This window comes from Anas acuta, chromosome 22 (assembly GCF_963932015.1).
Source record: "Anas acuta chromosome 22, bAnaAcu1.1, whole genome shotgun sequence".
NCBI classification, from domain to species: domain Eukaryota; kingdom Metazoa; phylum Chordata; class Aves; order Anseriformes; family Anatidae; genus Anas; species Anas acuta.
Genome location: NC_089000.1, coordinates 486,069 through 507,548, shown reverse-complemented (window position 1 = coordinate 507,548; position 21,480 = coordinate 486,069). Strand labels below are relative to the sequence as shown.

The following is a 21,480-nucleotide window of genomic DNA, read 5'->3' as shown; positions in this document are numbered from 1 at the left end:
AGGAGGGGGCGGGGCTTCTGTGGCGGGGGCGGGGCCTGCGGCGATGGCGGCGGCGGCTGCGGGTGGCGCGGAGGAGGCGGCGGCGGCGGCGGCGGAGGAGCGCGTGCGGGCCTGGGCGGAGGCGCAGGCGGCGCGCGGGCGGCGCGTGGCGCTGGTGACGTCGGGCGGGACGCAGGTGCCGCTGGAGGCGCGCGCCGTGCGCTTCCTGGAGAACTTCAGCAGCGGGCGGCGCGGCGCCGCCTCGGCCGAGCGGCTGGTGGGCGCCGGCTACGGCGTCTGCTTCCTGCACCGAGCCCGCTCCGCCTTCCCCTGGGCCCGCGCCCTGCCGCCGCCCGGGCCCGCCCTGCTGGACGCGCTCCGCCTCACCCCCGGGCCGCCTCCCGGCGTGGCCGCCGAGCCGTCCGCCTTGCCCGGCCTCCTGCCCGCCCTCCGCGAGTACCGGCGCGCCGCCGAGAGCGGGGCGCTGCTGGCCATCGAGTTCACCGGGCTGGCCGAGTACCTGGCGCTTCTGCGAGCCGCTGCCCGCGCCCTGGCGCCCTTCGGTACCGGGGGGGGTTGGTGGGGGTGTGAGGGGGCTCCGAGCAGCGCTGGGAGGCGGCGGGGGGAAGGGTGGGGAGGGGGGCCCCGCGGGCACCGGCCTGGGCTTGGTGTGAGGGGGGCCCCGGTCGGTCCCTGCGGGTCGCAGTCGGTGCGAGGGGGCCTGGCAGCTCGGTGCGGGTGAGTGACGGTGAGTGCTGGCGGTTGGTGTCTCTCACAGGCTCTAGCGTCATGTTTTACCTGGCAGCGGCGGTGTCCGACTTCTACATCCCTGCTTCGGAGATGCCCGAGCACAAGATCCAGTCCTCGGAGGGGCCTCTGCAGGTGAGGCACCCCTGGGCCTGGCCCCCCCCCCCCCCACATCTGCAGCCTCGTAGTGCCCTCCCAGCACCCTGGTGGTGCCGGTATCCTGACAGGGTGGGGGTGGCAGGGGGATGACTGAATAAGACCTGGGAGAGGTCACAGAGCAAAAGCTCACTGGCCAAAAATGGGCATTTTCCCTGGGAATGTGAAAGTCCATTTCCATGGAGCAGGAGCCTCTGAAGATAGCAGAGTTACATTGTTTTGTTCCATCCCTTGCACCAGGGATTTTTTTTTAATTTGTCTTAGGGTGAATTGTTGCCTAGACCAAGTTCCTCTTGTTTCCCCGGCTGCCTCTTTGAGCTTTGCTGCAAAAGAAGCAGTGGGGCTGTGTGGTGGGCAAATAAGAGGGCACGGCAGGATCAGTCCTGTCCTAGAATGATCTGCATTTATGTTTAGTACCCTTCCTGTGGTTAAGGGGTGTAGTGCATGTCTCTGGTGCCCAGGCCCCTTTTACTTATGGGAACAGGTGGATCTGGAGTTCTGTATATAACAAATACCAAATTTGTTCTGTTGGTTTAGTTTAATTAGCTTTTAATGAGTTGCTGGTCTTATTTTTTTAATCCTTAATGTAGGAAAAAATAAGATCCTACCTGAATCCAGTGACAAGCCCAGAGGCTGAGAAGTTGAATAAAAAGGCTACTATGTGCCCCCTTTCCCCTCCACATATTTTGGCATATATATGCCTCATGTGTCTTGAAAGAGTTCATAGAAAGAAGAGTTGAGCCTTGATAAGGTGGATTTTGGAGAGCCAAAGACACAGTGTCTTGCAGTTTTAAGTCTGTACTAATCTTCCTCTGCTTAAGTTTAAGTTCTTGAGCACTCAAATAAGAGAAGTACAGGTATGTTGATGTAGTTACAGTTTCATTGCTTAAAAACACCCTGATTGTTGTGAATAGCAGACAGGTGTTTGAATCTAGTTTTTCCGTTCATGTTAGTGAAGTTTTACCTTGTTTGATGAGATCTGACAAATTATGGTCTCGAAAAATCTCCCAGTGAGAAGTCATGTGAAGGCAGAATTTCCTTAGTCTTTGTGTTGCTGTCCTTATCTCTCATTGAAACACATTGTTACGTTTTTACTGAAACTTCTTTTCTGTTGTGTTTTCCTAACGTAGATCACAATGAAGATGGTGCCAAAAATGCTCTCTCCTCTTGTCAAAGAATGGGCTCCGGAGGCTTTCGTTATTTCCTTTAAACTGGAGACAGATCCCTTGATTTTAATTGATAAATCACTGAAGGCTCTGGAGAAATATCGTCACCAGGTGGTGGTAGCAAATATCCTGGAGTCACGGAGAACCTCTGTTATTATTGTAACCAAAGATTCACAGACTCCATTGTCTCTTTCTGATGAAGAAATAGGGCAAGGCATGGAAATAGAAGAAAAGATAGTGAGCTATCTTCAGGGCCAACATACCTTGTTTATAGAGAAGAAAATCTGAGGTTTGGCTCTGAATGAATTAAACAAAGTTGTACTAGAGAGGGAGTGGAACTGGAGCAGTTCTCTATTCCAGGTAAATAGAATCACGCTATGGAAAAGGCTGCCGTCCAAAACTGTCTACTTTTCTACAGCTTGGTGATGGTTATTGTTGATTGCTTTGAAAAAGTAAAATACACAGAAGTGAAAACATTCCAAAGGATGATAAATTAAATTGTTTTAGTTTGTAGAAAAGGAACAGGCATACTGCTATATTTCTGCCCCATGGGCTTAGGAGAACTGGGAGGTGGAGAAATGGTATCCATATGTCTATAAATGATTTTTCTGAATCTGCCTCTTTAAAGTTTCTTTTTGAAATGCTGGATGGAAAGAATGGAGCTCTGCAGGAAATAAGGTGTTCTGTTACACACTGGAGTGGAGCTGTAGTGCTGGCAATGGACTGGTATTGAAAGCAGATGGTGAAACCAGTGTGGCAAAAAGGAAGGAGACCATCGTGGTAACAGTGGGCAATGGTGGAGAGCATCTGCTACTCTGAGATAGATCCTGTGGACCCACACTTCAAGAACTCTGCCTACAAACACTTTTCAGAGCAGAAATGGTAGCAGTTGCTGCAGTTGTGGTTATTTTCTTTGAGCTGAGTCCTCTTGAGTATCTGTTGGGAATTGGCACCTGTTGTAGGAAGTGCTGTTCAAGCTGAGCTGAGAGGAACTGGAGAGTGGCAAAAGAGCAGCCAAATAGGTACTGTAATGGTGTCCTTAGAGCAGCTTTGCTCAGTGATGTTCTTTCCAGCGTGAGTGTTCCCAGATTGCTGGGGGGCATAAAGGTGAAGGGACGTGTGGCACAGAGGATAAGTGGCAGCGTCAGGTTTGGGAACAGGTGGTTAGTGATCAGCCTCGGGAGGAAAGTACTTGTTGGCTGTTGGGATGGAGTTAAAGAGGGAGCCAGTTAGAGCTGTGGGATTCCAGATTTTCCCTAAATCCTGCTTCCATATGATTGCTTACTGTAAGCATGAGGAATGTATGCTTAGAAGCTGGTTAAATATGCCATTAATTACAGAGTTAAAAAAGAGAAACAATAAATTTAATTGCATATCTACTGTTGTCCAATGCGTGCCTTTTTGCATACTTTCCTCAAAATGAATTTACTGTAATTCTGTAAACAAAGAAAATAATACGCTGTAGTGCAGTTCTCACACAGTCCTCTCCAAAGGTGAGGATCGTCTCATCCTTAAGGTCCCTTCCAACCCGAGCCATTCTATGATCTTAAAACCAGTGAGCACACAAGAAGGCAACAGGAAGAAGTGCTGTTACAACAGCACCGATCACCTGAAAATAGGTTTGCTCAATGAGGAAAAGAAACCCAGCAGAACAAGAGGCTGAAAAGAGCGTGAGAACGGGCTCAGCAGAGCAGGAGGGGTGCCTGAAGGACACACAGTTTGCAGGCAGGTTATACACGTATTTAGTGGTGGAAGAACTAGCCCAGGTTCCTCAGGAGAGCTGAGAGAGCTAGCAGCTTAGGAGAAGGAACCAATACTTTATGTATGGCTGGGACTGATGCCTGCAGAGGTCTGTAGTGGTCATTAAAAGTGGTTCTGAAGGGAGAATCTGCCAGCACAAGGGATGCGCACGTGGCTGGTGCTGAATGTTCCTGTTAACCCTGGAGCCCTGGCCGACCTGCACTATCAGGGAGTAAAAGGTCTCCTCCTGTCTGTCGGGTGACAGCAGAGTGTGTTTTAAGAAACTGAAATGGAGACTGTGGTCAGATGTGGGAGTACCTGTCAGAGTGCAAGGAGGTGAAGTGCTTAGGAAAGGATGGAATGTGCTGCACGAGTATTGTATGTGCTTGTGCACGCGGAAAGCTGCCTGTTTTAATCTTTCATGACCAATATGAAGGCATGGTCCTGCTAGCTTAGAGGTTTCTGTTGCCTTATTTTGAGTCTTGCACTTACAAACAGAGGTGGGCTGGCAAAGGTGAGCATTACATAAAGTCAGGTCCGAGTAAATGAAGCACACCCTTGAAGCACCGTTAGAACAAGTGGTGGAAGAAGTGCACCGGGTGTCACCTCAGTGTCCTGCCCTTTGTGAGGGGGTGATGGGGGAGGGAAGCCCCAGGCCCCGCCTCTTGGAGCCCGCAGGAGGCCGTGGCGGGGCTGGGCCGTTCTGCCGGGACCCCTCGGGGGCCTGCTCGGGGGGCGGGCCTCTCGCTCGCCGGCCTGAGTGACGGCTCCCCCGGCCAATCGGCGTCGCGCTCGGCTCCCCCCCTGTTGCCACGGCTCCCGGGGGGGCGGGGCGGGGCCCGGCCCGCGCCTCACGGAGGCGGCCGCGGCCGCTCCGGGGGTGCCGGGGGGTGCCCGCGGGCTGCGGTTCCCCCGCGGGCGGAGCAGCCGGGCCCGGCTCGGAGAGCTCGAGCGGCAGCGGGCCGGGGAGCCGAGAGAAGTAAGGGCGGGCTCCCGGCCGCGGGGCTGCCCCTGCGGCGTTACCGCTGCGCCTCTCGTCTCCCGTGCCCGCGGCGTGTAACGGGGCGCGGGGGCGGCTGGCGGGCGCGTTCCTCTCGGGCCTGTTGTCCAGTGCACGGCTGCCCCGCTCCTGTCAGCGGGCCTCTGGTCCCCACGCCCAAAAATCTGCCCAACAGCGGGGCCGGTGCACGTCCCCTGCGCCCCCCAGTAAATCCGGTTAAAGGCCGGCTCGGGCTCCTGGTGCTGTGCCAGGTCTGCTTTGCTGCCCAGTGCTGGGCCTTTCTGTGTCTCTTCTGATAAGACCTTTTTTGTTTTTGTTTTTAAAAAAAAGGGGGAGGGGGGAGAGAAATGGGGCCTTTCTAGTTGAAAGGCTGCCTCCCTAACAAAATGTCCCCGGATTCTAAAATGGCACAACGTGTAGTGTTGTGCAAATGGTTGAGTTTATCTTGTAAATCTTGGGGGTGAAGGGAGCTGGAGAGTTACTCGTGCCAGTAACTTGCTGACGAGTAAGTTTCTGAGCTGGTCGTAAGCGTGCTGAAGCACAGTGATGTTTTCATGTTTTCTAGGTGGAAAGCTACGTGGGCCATGTCCGTAACCTGACAGAGGAATGGGACAACGTCCTCATGGAGTATGAAAAAGAAAACGAGCACCTCAGAGATGAGCTGATGCAGCTGCAGCAGGGTAATCCTTTCCCTCTGAAGCACAGTCCGAGGGGATGCATTGCCAGGTAGTGCTCTACAAGTTTTCCAGCAGAGCTGGCTGAAAGCTTCTTTGCAGGAACAACAACATTTCTCAATGAGTTCTGTGAGACCGGCGTTCATGGCTTATTTTTTGGGAGGTTGGCAGAAGTGTTGGTGAAACTGAAGCATTAGAATTGATTTGTAATCGACTTAGCGATTCTTGTCTGCTTTTACTGGCTTTGTTCAGTAAGTTGGACAGTTTCTCACCTCATGTAGATGCATTGTCACACAGTATCTTTCAGCATGTTTGAAGAACAGAATGGATTGTACTGTTCATCTTCCTACTCTAAGTTGTTCGGTAGCTGAGTTTGAGCTGTGCTCCTGCTGAAGTTGATGAATTAACTTTGCCATTCATTGGCTTTGGTTTAGACAAGGCCCATAGTTTTTAAAAACAACTTTGAAGGACAGGTATGTTTGCAACAGTGATTCAGAACTTGTAGTTTGTGCTTATTTTCATGTAGTTGTTCTGTTTAGAACAAATTATTTCACTTCAAATGATCTGCTTCTCTCTCAAACCTGGGGTTGTTTTGTTCCTGATTTTCTTCAGTCTTACGAGTCTTCTCTTATGCTTTGAGTGCTGCTAGCAGCACGCTGTTACTGTTAGCTCTTCCTTCTGTGGTATGTATTATCCTGGGCCAGTGGCGAGACTGGGGGTGAGAAACATAGCTTGAACAGGGTCTTTGTTATGCATGCTTTATTTGGAGCAGTGAATATAGGAGTTGGGGGAAATTTATTGCAGGTCTGAGCGTTTGGCTCTGGTCAGCATGCAGGTTTCAGGGAGCATATCTGGTGAAGTGACGCTTAAAAGGTAGGTGAGCTTAAGCACTGTCTGAAAATCTGGTCCTCTGGCACCTCTGGGCTCCAAGAGCTGTACTGTACTGTTGGGTGCTGGTGCACAAGGCTTTGAAATGACCCAGTGACCTTTCGCTAGGGGTAGAGAATTTTATTACTGATTCTTCCCTCATCTTTCCCACGAGGTGGCAGGCGTGTGATGAAAACGTCTACAAAGCTGTATTTACATTTGTTTCCTCGTGGTGGCTCTGCTCTTTTCAACTTTGTCCATTTTTAAAGGATTCTCATGGCTGTTGAGCAATGATTAACACTGAAATGGAAGCTGAGATCTGTGACCACGATATTGTTGGGCTCCTAGTTGTGACCAAGTTATTACCAGCCTGCAATTCCTGAGGAGTTCCTGTGGTTCCATGGTGCTTTGGTGCTGTATGGTGGTTTCACGCAGCTTTCTGGAGAAGTTTATTTTGGGATGTTGCTGCCAGACTTTGGTTTTTAAGAACTGTTACTGCCTTACTGATGGCGGTAGCCGCAGTTCTGCAACACATACTGGTGGCTTAGTGATCTGGCCAGTGGTATGGATACGTCAATAAAGCCCTGTCTTCCACTAGGGTGTTCTCCACAGTGAGAGATGCCAGCCTTGGTGTGTTTTGGGATGCTTATGGATAGCTTCCTTGCGGAACTGGCCTTTTGGCTTGGGCAAGGCAGTTGCTGGCCATGGAAGGGTGCAACAGGTGACAAGCAGGCACTATTATTGGCTGTGCAAGGCAGCAGCTTGGATTGTGGCTGAACTACGTGTCTGCATGTGCCAGCATGTCCCTAGAGATCCAGGGAGAGGTGCTGGAGGGAGGACTGGAGTCCCTTTCTTCCAGGAGTGAAGTTCATCATCTTCCTGTCTCACCTCCAGCTCCTTCGAGGGTGATGTGAGACTGCTGGGGGGGCAGCTTGAGGGCTGTAGGCATGCTTTGTGGTCTGGTGCCAGGCAGCAGCCTCACGTTGGACAGATCTGAGATACCTTTGAGTCTGTGTCCTGGGTACTTGCATGTTTGTGTCTGTGTGTCAGCTTTTCCTTCTGAAGGTACTGACTGACACAGAAGTCGATGCTGAAGTTGTCTGTTGGTCTGTTGTCAGTGATTGCTCCGGAGTGCTCGGAGGTCCCTGGCTCTGGGCATGATGTGACTCAGCTGCTAGGAGTTCATGTGGGTCATTTCTTGCTCTGTGAATATTTGTTATTTCTGCCATTTTTCTCTTTCCCTTCTGTTTCCTCCCCACCTATCCTTCCTCCTTTACAAAAAACAAAACAAAACAAAAAAACCCCACTGGCCATCTCTGGCACAGAGCTGCTGAGCATGTTGAGGAATGTGCTTGTGCCTTAGCAGCTGTGCTTGCTCAGTCCTTTACCTGCTCCGGTTCTCTGATCCACCTCTGCTGTGTGGCTGCACAGTTCAGTGCTGCATCACCACGTTTGTTCCATGGGCCTCTGCTTTCTCCTGGAGTTTGTGCAAACCAGCCCAGAGGTTCCTCCCGTGTCCTGCGGGGTGCAGAGCAGGCTGAGGGTCGGTTGCCCTGTGGGTCTTATTGCACCTCTTTAGGAGGGACAACATGATACTGCAGATCAGGCTTTAACAAAACAGGGCTGGAGAAGGAGTCTTGTGAAAAGGAAGACCCCAGCCTACTGGGATTGTTAAACAAAAAATGTGAGTAAGGCTACTCCAGAGGGTCACGGCAGGGAGCTTTTGGGAGGCTTGAAATGAGGTCAGATGGGAAAGGGTAGTTGAGGACAGTGGCCGGTTCAAGCCTGTGGTGCAGCCAGAGGATCAGCATGAGTGGTGAGGTGCAAGTGGACAGGATCTGTCCTGATCTGGAGTGCAGGGCAGGCCAGTGGCAGCTGGGAGAACGGGCTTCAGAGACCAGGAAGGAAAAGTGCCCTCAAAAGAGGTGCAAAGACTTGGGTAAATGCGGGACATCACTTAGGTGCACTGTGGGGGCTGAGCACGCTCCCTCTTCCAAAAAAACACCCAAACAGATCAGAAGCTGTGCTTGGTCCTAGGATTGCTGTGAACAATTTGATCTGCCAAAAGCTGTTTCTGATGATAAAAGCAAGTTTATGCTTATATATTTATTTCTTGCCTGGAACGGGCCCGCAGAGTTCCTGCCGTGCCTGGTTTTATGCTGAGCTATTGATCTGAGCTTTACCTCATTTGGTACCTCTGCCCAGAGTGACATTTTTCCTTTCCTCGAGGCACTTCATAATCCATTTCTGATGGTTCTCATCTGATATGCTTCAGTGTTTTTGGAGGGCAGATCGAAAACTCATGCACAGAATTACCAAAGCTTTTATGAAAAACAGATGTAACAGAAGTAAAACAGGATGCTGTTGGGGCCTTGCCATGATTTAAGGAGTGAAACAAAAAGAATCGTCGTAGCCTGAGCTCGTTTGTTGTAACAGCTGTACTGCTTAAATGTCCCCTGCATGAATGAGAGGACATGGCTTCTGTGGTGGGTGTGATATCTGTGAATTGCACATTTCTGTGCATCAGGGAGAGAAACTTCCTCTCTTGCTTTACAAAGGTAAGACACCTTTGCAGAAACAAAGCTCGCTTCAGAGAAGCAGAGGTGCAGTAGGTATGTGCTTGTGGGAGCACATCAGGGCACCGGTCCGACATTGATAATTCGAGGTGTTTGCTCTCTTTGCTAGGTCACATGTGATATAATACAGAAGGGGTTGGTGAGATGCTTGTAAGGAACCAGTGGGCTTTTACAGGAAGGTAATTTGTGCTATGTGCTGCAGTCTTCTCTCATCCTCACGGATCTTTTTTTTTCCTCTTCAGCCTGTGGAAGATTTCTAGATCATGTTGCCACATCTGTATAGCACGGTATTGTTTTGCAGGCTGCATGCAAGGGAAGTACCTTCAAGCAAAACTGTCCATATAGGAGTAGTTTTGTGAGTTCTTGTGTGAGCTCAACTTGTGTGAGTTGTGTGAGTCCCTTTCACTTGCTGTCCTGTTTCTGTCCATAAGCAAAGCAGCTATCAGGGGAAGATGCAAGAACCCCAGTTTGGTTCGTCAGTGGGAGGAATCTATGAGGCAGCTTGGAGGCCATGTGGGTGTCTCAGTTTAGTGTGAGCTGTGGGTTCTTCATAAGGCATATGGAACAAGGGGTCAGTTATTTTTAAACTGTAAACTGCAATATTTTGTTCTCCTTCATACAGGAAAGCTGCAAGAGAGCCATGCTTGACCTCTTCATTGAACAAGCTGTAATTCATAACCACAGGGAGGGTGAATGGGAAACCGCAGGGTGTTTTCCATCCATAGGGCTGGACAGAGCCAGCTGCAAAGTGCAGAGTGGAAACAAGCAATTGATTTGAGCCTTAGGGTGTGATTGTGCCGGGTCCCCTGTTAAATCCAGTGTGTGAAAGTGCAGAGCAGGCTTGTCCAAAGCTGTGTGTGTATTCTGTGTAAGAGTATGAGAAATACTTGTTCTGCGTAACTTCTGAGGCTTAGCTCCCTAAGCAGTGAAGGCGTGTGACTGTGCCTCCCTCGTCAACACAAACCCCACAACTCCCTGATTCCCATCCTACAGCTCTTGGAACCATTTATAAACTATTTTGGGCTAGACATTGGGAATAGTTTTCCTTTTTAATGTTAATTAAATTACTGGAGAAAAGACTAATGAGAAATGAGCGGTGTTTACATAGGGAGGTTTTCAAAGCCCTTCTTTAGATTAACAAGCTAATAGATCCAGTGCAGGAATTGCTGCCATGGCCACGAAGGAGATGAAGGCTCTCCAGGTGGATGAATTACCAACCAAAGTGAGGGGTTCTTGCTTAATTTTTTTTTAAACAAATGATCTTGAGCATGCTGCAAAATGGAATTCAAACCAAATAGGAAACCTCTTGTATTGTTTTTTCTTTTTTTTTTTTTTCTGCACGTTTCTTCTGAAAAATGTACCTGGAGAAGTGTAAACACAACAGTATAGTGCTTGTAACCTGGGCAGTAGAGCCAGCTGTGGCCCCAAACACAGCGGTGCCTAGCTGTAAACAAATACTGTTATGATCTGTTTACCTCAAAAGCCATTGAATCTTGAAGTTTTTCCTAGTACAGAGTCTTCCTAGCTGTAACTTTGGGATAAATAGTAATTGGTAATTTAATTCTGAAAGGAATTTTTGCTCCTTTAATCTTACAGGAGACCTCCAAAAAGCAGGTTTGCGTTACCAAGAAGTTGTCCTTAGCCTGTGGGATTAGAGCTGGTTTTGGTGGAATGTGCATGGGGGAAAAAAGCTCTTAGGAAACTTCTGTTTGTATGAGTGATATGGTATTTTGTGTCTCTTCTTTCTAAAGAAACTGCTTATGTGATTGCCTGCTCATCTGCTTGGTTTCTCTCAATGCTTTTTTAATCTGTTTAGTTTCCACCAAAGTGTGTTAGGGGGTAAGAGAGTCAAGGACAAAAAGGTTGGTGAAGCATAGCTGCTGGGTGGAGGTAAAGGGTCATAATAACTCACCCCTCTGAAGGACAGGAGAATTCAGATGTAGCAGGTCCTATCACTTGCTTGTCAGGCAGTGTAGGGGGTGCGAGCGGGAATGTCACAATGGTGGGAATAGGACTGCCATGGTAGGAGAGAGTGGGGGATAGGAGGGAGCAAGGGAGCTGGGAAGCAGGAGAGCAGACTAGAATTTTTGTGAGCTGTTGGAGGGTTCCAGGAGAAACTGGGGCTGTCGTGGTGTTTAGAGAACCTGGGGCACAGATCCGCAGGGAACTGGGCTTCCTTTCTTCTTGTGCTCACAGAAAGCCTTGTCTTGCAGAAGCCCAGCTGAAGGAGGTCAAGGAGATGCTGGAACAGGAAGGCTTGTCCGAAATAGCTCACAGTAATGCCAGCGAACAGATTGCTTATTTACTGGTAGAAAGAACAACGCTGCTGGAGAAACTGGAGATCACAGATCAGAAGTTGAATTCACACAGCTACGTAGACAGGCTGTGTGCTGCACAGCTTCAGGTACACCCTGCTTTAGCTGCTCAGACTGTCTGAAAGCATGCTGAGGAAAAGAGTATCTTTGAGTTTTTTAAATTAAAAATTATTCTCCTATCTATGGATTGTTAGTGATGAAGTTTATTTCTGTATTAGTTTTCACCCTTGTATGTTTATGCTTGATTTGCTCCCACGTCTTGCATAGGGATAATGAATAGAATTATTTCTGAGAGAATGTTGAAGAATTTGTGATATAATTGGGTCTGAATATCTTCATTGGGCTATAATGGCTTCCTACTGATCCAGATTCCCTGATGATTCATTATTTAATTACAAGTGAGAGAATTCCCTTGACAGTCATTAATTTAAGAAAAACCCTCCCTGTACTCTAAGGTGAGGTTAAAACTCCTTCCTTGTCTTCTAGCTGCGGAGCTAGAGGATGGAAGTTAAGTAAACCTCTGCTTACAAATTTTGTTCTGTAAATAAATTTGACAACATGACTTGGTGGTTGGCAGGCTAGGGGAAGACCATCTACATCTTGACCCTTACTTTTGAGATCAAGATGACAAAACGGACAAATGGTGGAGGAACAGCAGATCTGGTGTGTCAGAGAGGCAGTTTGTGACCACCTACCTCAACTAGGGCAATCTCCCTCCCAGCAACTTTGACACCAACTTCCACCTACTCCTGAATATGACTGTTAAAGGGAACTGGAGCCCAGGAGCTCCTGGCCATTGGAGTTCCTCATTTGTGGCTCTCCTGCATTGCTGTGCTTGTTGGCTCTGCTTTGCAACGCTCAGTCTGCCCTTGTGCAATGCTCACCTCAGCCCTAACTTCATTTTGACAGTCATGGCTGTCAGATGTATAGGAGCATAAACGTTGCTGCCCTGGGCTAGGTCAAGAGCCTGTTTAGACTGCACCATTCGTGATACAGAATGTTCAGTTTCTCTTACTCTTCCCAATCTCCTTCTGCCACTTTAGAAGTGTCTGGACCAGGTTGTGCTTTGGGGTGGAGGGAGCTATTCTTGCCTAGGGACGCAGTGGGTGAGCTCTGGGCTGCAAGGGAGATGCGGGAGGGCTTGGAGCTGCAGCCCCTGCAGAGCACAGCCAGCCAGAACTGGGAACAGAGGAGATGGCAGGGCTTGGTGACACCCAACTGTTTGCCAGAAGCAAGGGCTGCCTGCTAGGGCATCAGCAGGTGGAAGATCTGTGGGCAGACCGTTTCATTTCTGTCACTACCTTGAATGTTCTATAGTAAAAAAGTTGGGTTTACAGTTTTTCATTCTGATAAACTGGTTGGAGTTGAAAAGCTTCTTGGCCTCTTTTGGGTGAGCACACCTAAGGAGGGGGGCTCGTCAGGCCTGCTGCGAAGCTCAGCTTGGTTTGGACTGCATTGCACCATCTGAATCTCAGAGGACTGCGTAAGGGCAAAAATGTAGTGGTAGTACATCTGAAACATCCCCCTTGCCTCCAGTGCAGTGTCTGAACTGTAGGTGCTATCTTTGTATTTATTAGTCCTTGATTAATTTTTCTCTTCTGTGAATGTGGTTGCTTCTTGACGCCATGCAGTTTTCTTACATCTTCAACGTTTTGCAGCAAGGTTTAGTTACTGACATGTTCCTTTGTTTTACTGTAGCATCGCTGGGCTTTGCTTAATGCTCTCCAGCTCTTGCATTCAAGGCAGTGAACAATTGCCTCTTGTCTGTCTTTGCTGTGCCACTCAGGATTATACTGACCTCAAGAGCATCCCTTTCTGGCTGGAGAGTCTCAGTCTGCCTAACTGTTATGTGTTATTCATGGTTCATTAGTGGTACAATAACACCTTCAGATATAGGTATTTTCCTCAGGATCAACGAGTTTGCTTACTGAGGTGAGGGAGAGATACTTCCCTGAGGTGTTGCCTCCCCCTCCTTGATAGAAAATGTCTCTGTGAATCCTGAATAATCTGCCTGTGAATGTCTGTCACTTAATACAAACGTTTGCTGCAAACAGACCATTTTTCTGATGAAGCACTGTAATAGAAACCTCACTGTAGTTAAGAGGAAGCAGAGCTGTAACCTTCCAGTGAAATGCCAGTTAACCACATCTGCTACTGAGCATTTATGAGGAGTGATCGGGTTTGCACTTCCTTCAGAGCCACGTCTGAGTAAGAGAAGTAGGGCCAGGTCAAATGAGGAATGCAGATGCCTCCAAGTCCAGTGTTGAATCCAGACCTTCCTGCATGGAGCTCATCCTTCTGAACGCGTAGCTGATGGGGACTTCTGTCTAACAGCCTGTGGATAAAGCATGTACCCATGTAAGATATAAGTTCAGGTCCCTTCTGTTGATCATTTCAGAGGAATTCCACTTGCATGTTTCTCTCCGTGAGTAAATGAATGACTTTCCATCCTTGTGTTGGAGCTGGCCACTGAGCAGTGAAGACAGGTTCCTGGAGCCAGAAGAGCAAGCAGGCAAGGAGCAGGACTGCAAATAGGGGTTAGGGATGGAAGTCCTGCTTTCTCCTTCTGCTCTCATTCCTTCCTATTTCTCCATCTACTCTGGGGCTGAATGCCCTGTACACCTGGCTGCAGGCTTCCTGGAAAAGAGCTACAGCAGTTATGCGTTCAAACTTCTGTTGTGACATACGGTGTCTGCAGCGACAGCTTCTCCTAGCTGCTCGCTCTCAGACCACTCTTTCTGATGCTTCCATAATGACCGCACAATGTGTTTCTGTAACAAGGCTGGCGTTGACTACTGGGTAAAATTGGAGAGTGTATTGTTGCAGCTGTGCTGGGTGAAGGACGAAGCCAGGGCAAAGTCTTGTCCGTAGAGATAATATAGTCTACGTGTGAAGAACAACGTGGACTTTTCTTGAATTCCTCCTGTTACACAGTGCTAGACTCCCCCGTTATGTAAAGACAGGCCTGTAAATACCTGACTTTTATCCAATTTTCATACAGCTGTTTAGAAGAATGAGGCTTGGAAAGGCAAGTGTATTCTTGCATGATCAAAATATATTATAAGGTTAATGCTCCTCATTCTGAATCAAACAGAACTTCTCTGCGGTTCTTACACTGGACACCTTTCTTTCTGTGTTTTTAAAACCAGGTGAAAGACTCTGACGATGTGCTTTTCAGGAAAACAATTTCTAAAGCAGACTGTTTTTTCTCCCCAAATGATGTCATTGGTGTTCATGCTTGTGAGCTAGAAACTGTTGATTAAGCACTTCTTTCTCCTGGGTAGCATCACACATTTGTTCTACAGGATCATTAGAGTCACAGCAGTGTTTCAAGTGAAAAGGTTAATTGTTCTCATTACTCTGTTAACTGGAACGTGTAACCTTTCTAATTCTCAAACAAACTTATGTGCTTGTTCAACCTTACACCGAAAGTCCAAATAAGTTTCTGTCTGTTATGGAAATGAATGTTTTTTTTTTGCTAGACTGCTTAAGCATAGCTGATTTTTTTTAATGCATCCTCAGTAATGTCGAAAGCCTGGGTACAAACATGCATTTTTGTGTAGTCATCCTGATACATAGGTGGGAAAACACTATGAGTAGTGCCAGAGAAACCTGGCATGTACAAGCACACACCTCTCTAGCATCAAGCTGCAAAAATGTTAATGACAACTAACCTGAGTAGAAGCAAATCCTTGATGCTGATTCATGTGCACAGACCACAGGAGCAGGAGGAATCTGTTAACCGGGTAAGCAATTCAAAAGAGTAGGGCATGAGGAAGTAACCCACCATTACACTGATCGAGTAAATCTAGCATAGATTTCTGGGAGCAAAGCTGGGCCACTATGCTCAAAAAGGAAGTTGCCAAGGAGATCCTGGCTTTAAAAAAAAAATGTAGTGGGCCTGTAGAGTACTAGCAAAGTATAATAGGCAACTGAGGATTTTCCCAGGGATGTGGTATATCTCAGGTTGAAACTTGTCCTTTAAGGTATGATTACAACCCCTTGTTAATGAAGGTACGTTAAAACTGAGAATACTACACCCTGGTGTCCGTGGCAGCATGCTTTCTGGTGGTATTGATCTGTTAAAATCTCTTTCTATGCAAGGGTGAGTTTGATCACATTCATCAGACATTGGAAGATGAACTCCAACAACAGTGCAAATCCATGCAGCATGCAGAAGAGACGATAAATGAGGTAGTACATTTGCACGTTGCTTGCTGATGACGTGACATGTAGCTGAGATTTCAAGCAGTGGGTCTGTTCTTGAGCACACTGTGAGGTTACTTAGTGTTTTTTGCTGACAGGTTGGGAGCGTGCTTTGAACTGCAGGCTGTGCAATCTTATCAGCCTGGTGCTACACATGAGTTACTAACTTCTGCTGAGAGCCAGGGCTAACATCTCACCAGGGTGAGATGGCTGGGTTGGGGCTGTAAGTGCTGTAAGTATTCATGTGCCTTTCATTCTAGCCACAAATACAAAATATTGGAGACAGAGCAGACCAAAGTCATGGCTGTGAGGAACAGCCCTTTTTATATCAGCTGAAATGACTTCTCAGCACAAACACCAGGTCAGTGGGTGAAGTGTCTGGCTCACAGACTAGGAACATTTTGTAGGCTGGATGAGGAGGTTTCCATTGCTGGGCTTGGCTGGGACCAGCTCTCACAACAGCCATGGGACAACAAACATGCAGAACTGACTTGTTCTTGGAGCAGACCCTCACAGGGTGTGATGGAACCCTCAGCTTGGAAACCCCCCATATATAGACTTTTCTATGTGCTGTCTGTAATCATTCGTCCTTGTCTTCAAATGTGCTTGTAAGTGCACCTTAATTAACAGCATTGTCTCAAGGAAAGAAAAACAGAGCTTTGTAGGAAGCAGCCGTGGCATGCTGTTCAATGTCTGCTCTTTGACACCTGTCCGTGGCAAGGTGGCACCCTCTACATGTCTGTCTCTTGCCTCTGCAAGATCACCCGATTTCTGTTTGTGTCACCACCCCTGTTCTGGTGGGCCCAGAGCAGTGTGGAGGGGGGATCTGCTGTCACCAGGAGGGTTATCTCATTTCCACTGGAGCATTAGATTGTGTGCTCCAGTCCTACAGGGAGGAGCTGGGGAGGGAACAGGCATCACATGTAAGAGTTGAACGAGAGCTGGCTGAGGCTATGCAGAAGCTGCTGGTGGTCCACAAAGGGATCTGGAGGCTGACAGATGAGCTGGATACACAAAGAAAGGAGCAGAGCAAAATACGTCAGTGCTTCTTGTGTGGCTGTGTGCTACTCCTAATTACTGGCCTGCATTTAACCCACCCCTGCTCAGTGTGAGCCTTGCACTTCTCACCCAGGGGAACTGGAGAAAGGCCGTCCCATGTCCTCGTAATGAGGAGAAATCTGCTTCAAGGGTTGCCTCAGTACCTAGGAGACCTGAATGCAGAAACACAGTCAGGATGAATCCAGAGTGTGGAAAGCCAGAACATGGGGCAATCTGATCCTTGATAGGAGTAGCAGCAGTGTCTTGACTTAATTCCTCTCCCTGGCTTGTACAAAGGGAGAAATGCACAACCCAGAAAGGGATTGAGAAGAAATGGCAACTTGCTCCAGAAACAGAACAGCTGAAATAACTCATACACAGTGTCAGCATGTCTGAACCACCCATCTCCAGGTTCTCCAGGTGCTATTTTTGGAATGCTACCTCCTTTAGGGGTCGTTAGCAAGAGCTCATAACCAAGGCTTGTCAGTGGTCTTGAAGTGACTGGTTGGATTCTTACAACTGCTAATACTCATTTAACCTCCTTGAAAGTGTTTAACCTCCGTATTGAAACCTCTGATGTTGTCCAGCCCTCCAGTATTCCATTTTTTTAAAAATTACATTTAAATACTGACAAAAAAATAAATAATTAACTGTTTTTTGGAAAGAAGTGAAACTGTTTGGTAAAGGTCCCAGTGGAATGATCCCTAAAGCCAGGTCCTTCACTGCTGCCTCCTACAGGAGGCTCCCCCAGCAAAACACTGGTTTCTAGATGCTCTTTCTGTTACTCAAATTGTCCCAAAATCTGTGATACAGAATTTCAGCTGAGAGCAGCAAGGTGTGATGCTGCCCCATCACCTTTGCAGCAGCTGCTCTCTTAAGGAGACTGGTACCTGCGTGGGCAGGGTGATGGCAGATCACGATGCTGACCTCGCAGCTTGTGCATCACACTCAGATGTAGTCACTAAACCTTCTAGCCAGCCTCCAAACCCATCATTGGCAGCTTTTTAATCAAAGCACCCTGCAGTTATCTGCTTTGTCTATTGATTGGTACGCATGTATTCGTGGGCACGGAGTGAATGTCGTGTCGCAGCCTCCAAACCGTACTGCTTCTCCAGATTTCGGACAGGCTGCAGCATGACTCCTCTCCCTGGATCTTAGCCTGAGTGGGGAATCTGTGTTCTATAAAATTCCTTAGTATCAACTGAATGTAAGACTTCCCAAACTGTGAGTAAGGGTTTCATGCTTGCTATGTCTGTGTGGTTTATTATGCTGTATTAGTGTGCGAGATTAGTGCTATAACATCTCAGTGACTTCCCCGATGATGTGTATCTGCATGCCTTCTCTTCCCCATGCGCTACAGAACCAAATGCTTTGTAAATAAACTGATTTTTAAATAGAAGACTAAATGAAATCTCTGATCTTCAGTAAGATTCCGCTTAAGCAGTGTATTTTGGTTCAGTGATTACTTGCAGCTGCTTGCTTGCATTGATGAGAAAATACAAGATTGCTCCTGAGCAGTTTGTAGCTCAGTTATTGGGTGTTGGTGATGGTGATTAGAGATTTTAAGTCGTGTGCAGTGGTCTAGATGTCTGCTTCTTATTTTTCATTTTTTTAATTTTCGTTCAACTCTATATTTAACAAAGAAGTGCATCAAAAATGTTGCTTTTTTTTTTTGCTGTTGTTCAAAAACATTCAAATGAACTGCCACAGCAAAACTGTCTCTTTGTTGACCTTGCAGAAACTGCCTCGTGGTCAGCCCTGCAAGTGCCTGAGAGCTGGGAAGAAGGGGTGTGTGAATGGAGAAAGAGTGGTAAGTCGACCAATTTATAAGTGGAGAAGATCCAACATTTTATCTGTAATGGTAGACAACTTTTAAGCAAAATGAATGCTGTAGTAGGAAGTGTTTCTTCACTTTCATTTTAAATTACAAAACTGAAAATCCAATAGCAAAATCCCTGTTTGAAAGTGGGGTGTGTTGTTGGTTTTTTATTTTTTTCCCTCTAGTTTAGAACCAAGAAAATAGGTATATTTTTATTTTTGCCTGACAAAAAGTCAAGTTTAAGTTGAAAAGGGAAAAATCACGTTCATCATTTCTGTAAGGAAAACTGACTTCTCTACTTCTCTATAGTTCTACTTTTAGGAGCAGAATACCAGTGTACATGCACTCAGTCAGACATGTTTCTGTCAATGTTTCTAATACAAACATCTTTTTCCTGATTCTGCCATTTGAAATACTAGATGGTCTGTGTCAATTGGTGTGATGGTTGCATATGCATATTGATTCAGACTTGATGGGTTGGTATACAACGATTTTTACTCTCTGGTCATGCCATAAGTACTAATTTAGCACAACACTGGTATATTCACATTGTAGTTCCTGCTCATAGCAAGTCATGAATTTTAAGCTGAAGTTGCAAGTTTCTCACTGATAGGTAACTTTTCTAAACTGTTTGAAGTATATTTTGTGGTCTGCCCATGCTGCTGATTCTGGCTGGAGTTTGAACTAGAGCATAGCTCACGTGTGCATGGTGGCTGGTCGTGGAATTTGAACTTGAAGGTGAGCTTGAGCCCTGAGCTAAAGTGACAAATGCCCAAGGACTGCTGTGTTACAGCAGAGCTTAGACTCCTCCCTAATACATGATCTAATACATATGGGACTAAGGCTTATTGTTGCAAATAGATTTTTGCACAACTTTGATTTAGCAGCAATTTAAGATTTATTAATACTTTAATGGTAAATCACAAGATTGAATTGTATGAGTCTTAACAGCACTTAATCGTCAGCCAATTCAACACAAGGATTCACCAGTATTTGCTGCAATACATCAGATTTAGTTAAAAATTTGAGAATGGAAATGTTCATATGAGACTTACAGCGGGATATGGGGGGAAGTGTTCTTTACATAGTCATGCGCTTTCAGGTTTTTTCCCCCTTTTCAGTGAATGTCTCACCCTTCTCCTTTGTCAGTGTTTGTGGAGGAGCTGTGGTCCTCGAGGAGGTCCTGAGAGGTGCCCCAGCTCAGCAGGAGATCGAGGGTCACAGCCCAGTGTGATCCCCGGAGAGCTCAAATAAGCTTTCTCTGGCCACTCTATTTATAAGATAAAGTGACTGGCTCCTAGTCATACTCAGATTCCTTATCATGTTGTTCTCGAGCTCCGATGTGATCCGTCATTTCCCCATGAGGGATTTCAATGGGTACCTGCTTTCAGGCAGTACCTCCCTTTGTTCGTGGTCATGGCCGTGGGCATCCAGCTGGCACTGTTGGTGACGAGCTGCCCGGTTCAAGGGACAATCACCTCGAGGCCTCCTGTGGCTCAGAAGCCTGAGCAAGTCCTGTGCCAAGTGCAGGAGTAGAGCGTCCCCGCCACACTTGTGTATACTTTTACTTTTTCAGACATTCGTGGCATGGACCCCCCAGGGTGCTTATCTTTACCTTGGTTTAAAAAATAAAAGAGTTTTGAGTCTGGCTGGACTATCCCCCACCCTCTGCAGGGCTTGTGCAGCATTTTACAGGTGCTGTGCTGTCCCTTTCAGAGCAAACATCCCCCTGCATGAACTGTTCCCAGTGCTCATCCCCTTTCATGTTGCATGCTTTGCTGTGATTTTGTGGGATGATACTTGCCAGAAATTTCTAGAAGTAGTTTTAAAATAAAATTAAACAAAACCTGTTTGGAGTTTTCCAAAACTTACTGTTGCTCTTCTTGAAACCCATACCTACATGTCTGAGGCAAGGTGTTTTCCCTGATCTAGAAGTAAAGTTATTCCTTGGAATAACTATGGAGAGACTGCTGTGATCCTGCAGTAAACAGCATGGCTTAGTAGCACTGATGGCGAACCTGGATCTCCAGAAACAGAAACCTCTACAATATGAGTAAGATGTATTGGGAACTACTCTCTGTGCTGTGCTCCCAAATACCTGTACGTAAGGGCAATGTAATTTCAGCAACAGTATTCGTGCAATAGCTCTGCTCTGAGCTTGATGACGGTCAAGGGCCAAGGAAGTGTTGGTGAGCAGCCTGTGTGTTCTCTGTCCAGACAGGACTGTGCTACAGAAGGCCATGGAGCACAACAGCAGGCTGGACAAGGAAATTCTGGCACTGCGAACACGGGTCCAAATGCTTGACTTGGAAAGAAAAGCATTCCTTGATTTGGTGAGTACCCATCTTGTCCTGGCTCCTTCTCCAGGCCTACTGTGGAGCCACTATTCCTGGGTTGGCTCCTGAGGCTCAGATGTGCTCCTTATCCTGCCCAGCCTTTGTATTTCCTCTCTCTTTTCTTTAATGAGTATTTCCAGAACTGCAGCTCTGTTTTTTGGCTCATGTAGTAACAAACACCAGGAAACTGACAGAATAAATATTCAAAGCATGTTTTAAGGCAGCTGCTGTTACTGCAGCCCTAAAAGTAATAATAATAATAATAAAAAAATCAGCTATCATAGTATCTTTCAGTGCAGGACGAGATCGGTGGTACTTTGATCATGGAGGGGTCTGTTTATGCTCAAACTGAGTATGTGCTTTAGGGCTCCTGAGATGCTTGTTTTCTTGTGCACAGCATTCAGGATCAGATGGATGCTTTCTGGTACTAGCTGTTGTTTGCACAAAATTAGGTGGATAAACAGAGGCAGCAACAGTTCTACATCTTCCTGGGGATTGTTAATAAAGAAAAGTAAGTTTAGTTTAAAACCCTATTTTTCAAATTATTTTTATTTTTTGCTCATGTGTTGATACCTCTCAGCCTCTTTGGCTTTTTAATGTGGTTTTGCTGCTTGGCTCAGTAGAAGATAAACTTGTTACTTTTCATTTTGTGTGGAATGTCATTGCTATTACTTAAGTGCTGATATATTAAGCATTGGTTTCTCTAAATGTTGTAATCTTTATCAACAGAGTAGTTCCTTAATGAGATTGGCAATAGGAAATAAATATTAAATGAATATTAAAACATGTAATTTGGGACAAATTTTGCTTCTGTTCTTAATTCTCAAATTCTTTGTATTAGTCTTTCAGCAGCCTATAATT

At 46.9% G+C, this 21,480-nt stretch overlaps 2 protein-coding genes across 2 annotated transcripts in view; both read left to right on the top strand.

The window, feature by feature from the left end:
* The first annotated feature begins 5 nt into the window (after nt 1–5).
* On the top strand, nt 6–3,427 carry PPCS (phosphopantothenoylcysteine synthetase). Its single transcript, XM_068658287.1, has 3 exons — nt 6–542; nt 758–861; nt 2,013–3,427. Exons 1-3 carry the CDS (start codon nt 44–46, stop codon nt 2,334–2,336), a joined length of 927 nt encoding a protein of 308 aa, XP_068514388.1. The 5' UTR covers nt 6–43; the 3' UTR covers nt 2,337–3,427.
* Nucleotides 3,428–4,611: 1,184 nt separating this feature from the next.
* CCDC30 (coiled-coil domain containing 30) overlaps nt 4,612–21,480 on the top strand; it is a 40,110-nt gene continuing 23,241 nt past the window's right edge. The window contains exons 1-4 of the mRNA XM_068658279.1: nt 4,612–4,767; nt 5,354–5,468; nt 18,203–18,274; nt 20,501–20,616. Coding sequence (XP_068514380.1) covers nt 5,411–5,468; nt 18,203–18,274; nt 20,501–20,616 — 246 coding nt within the window. The 5' untranslated portion in view covers nt 4,612–4,767; nt 5,354–5,410. The remainder of the gene's footprint in view (nt 4,768–5,353; nt 5,469–18,202; nt 18,275–20,500; nt 20,617–21,480) is intronic.

Coding starts and splice junctions, on each gene's coding strand:
- PPCS (XM_068658287.1), top strand. CDS start 44: ATGGCGGCGGCGGCTGCGGGTGGCGCGGAGGAGGCGGCGGCGGCGGCG. Junction 543..757: donor CCGCGCCCTGGCGCCCTTCG/GTACCGGGGGGG, acceptor TGTCTCTCACAG/GCTCTAGCGTCATGTTTTAC. Junction 862..2,012: donor CCTCGGAGGGGCCTCTGCAG/GTGAGGCACCCC, acceptor TTCCTAACGTAG/ATCACAATGAAGATGGTGCC.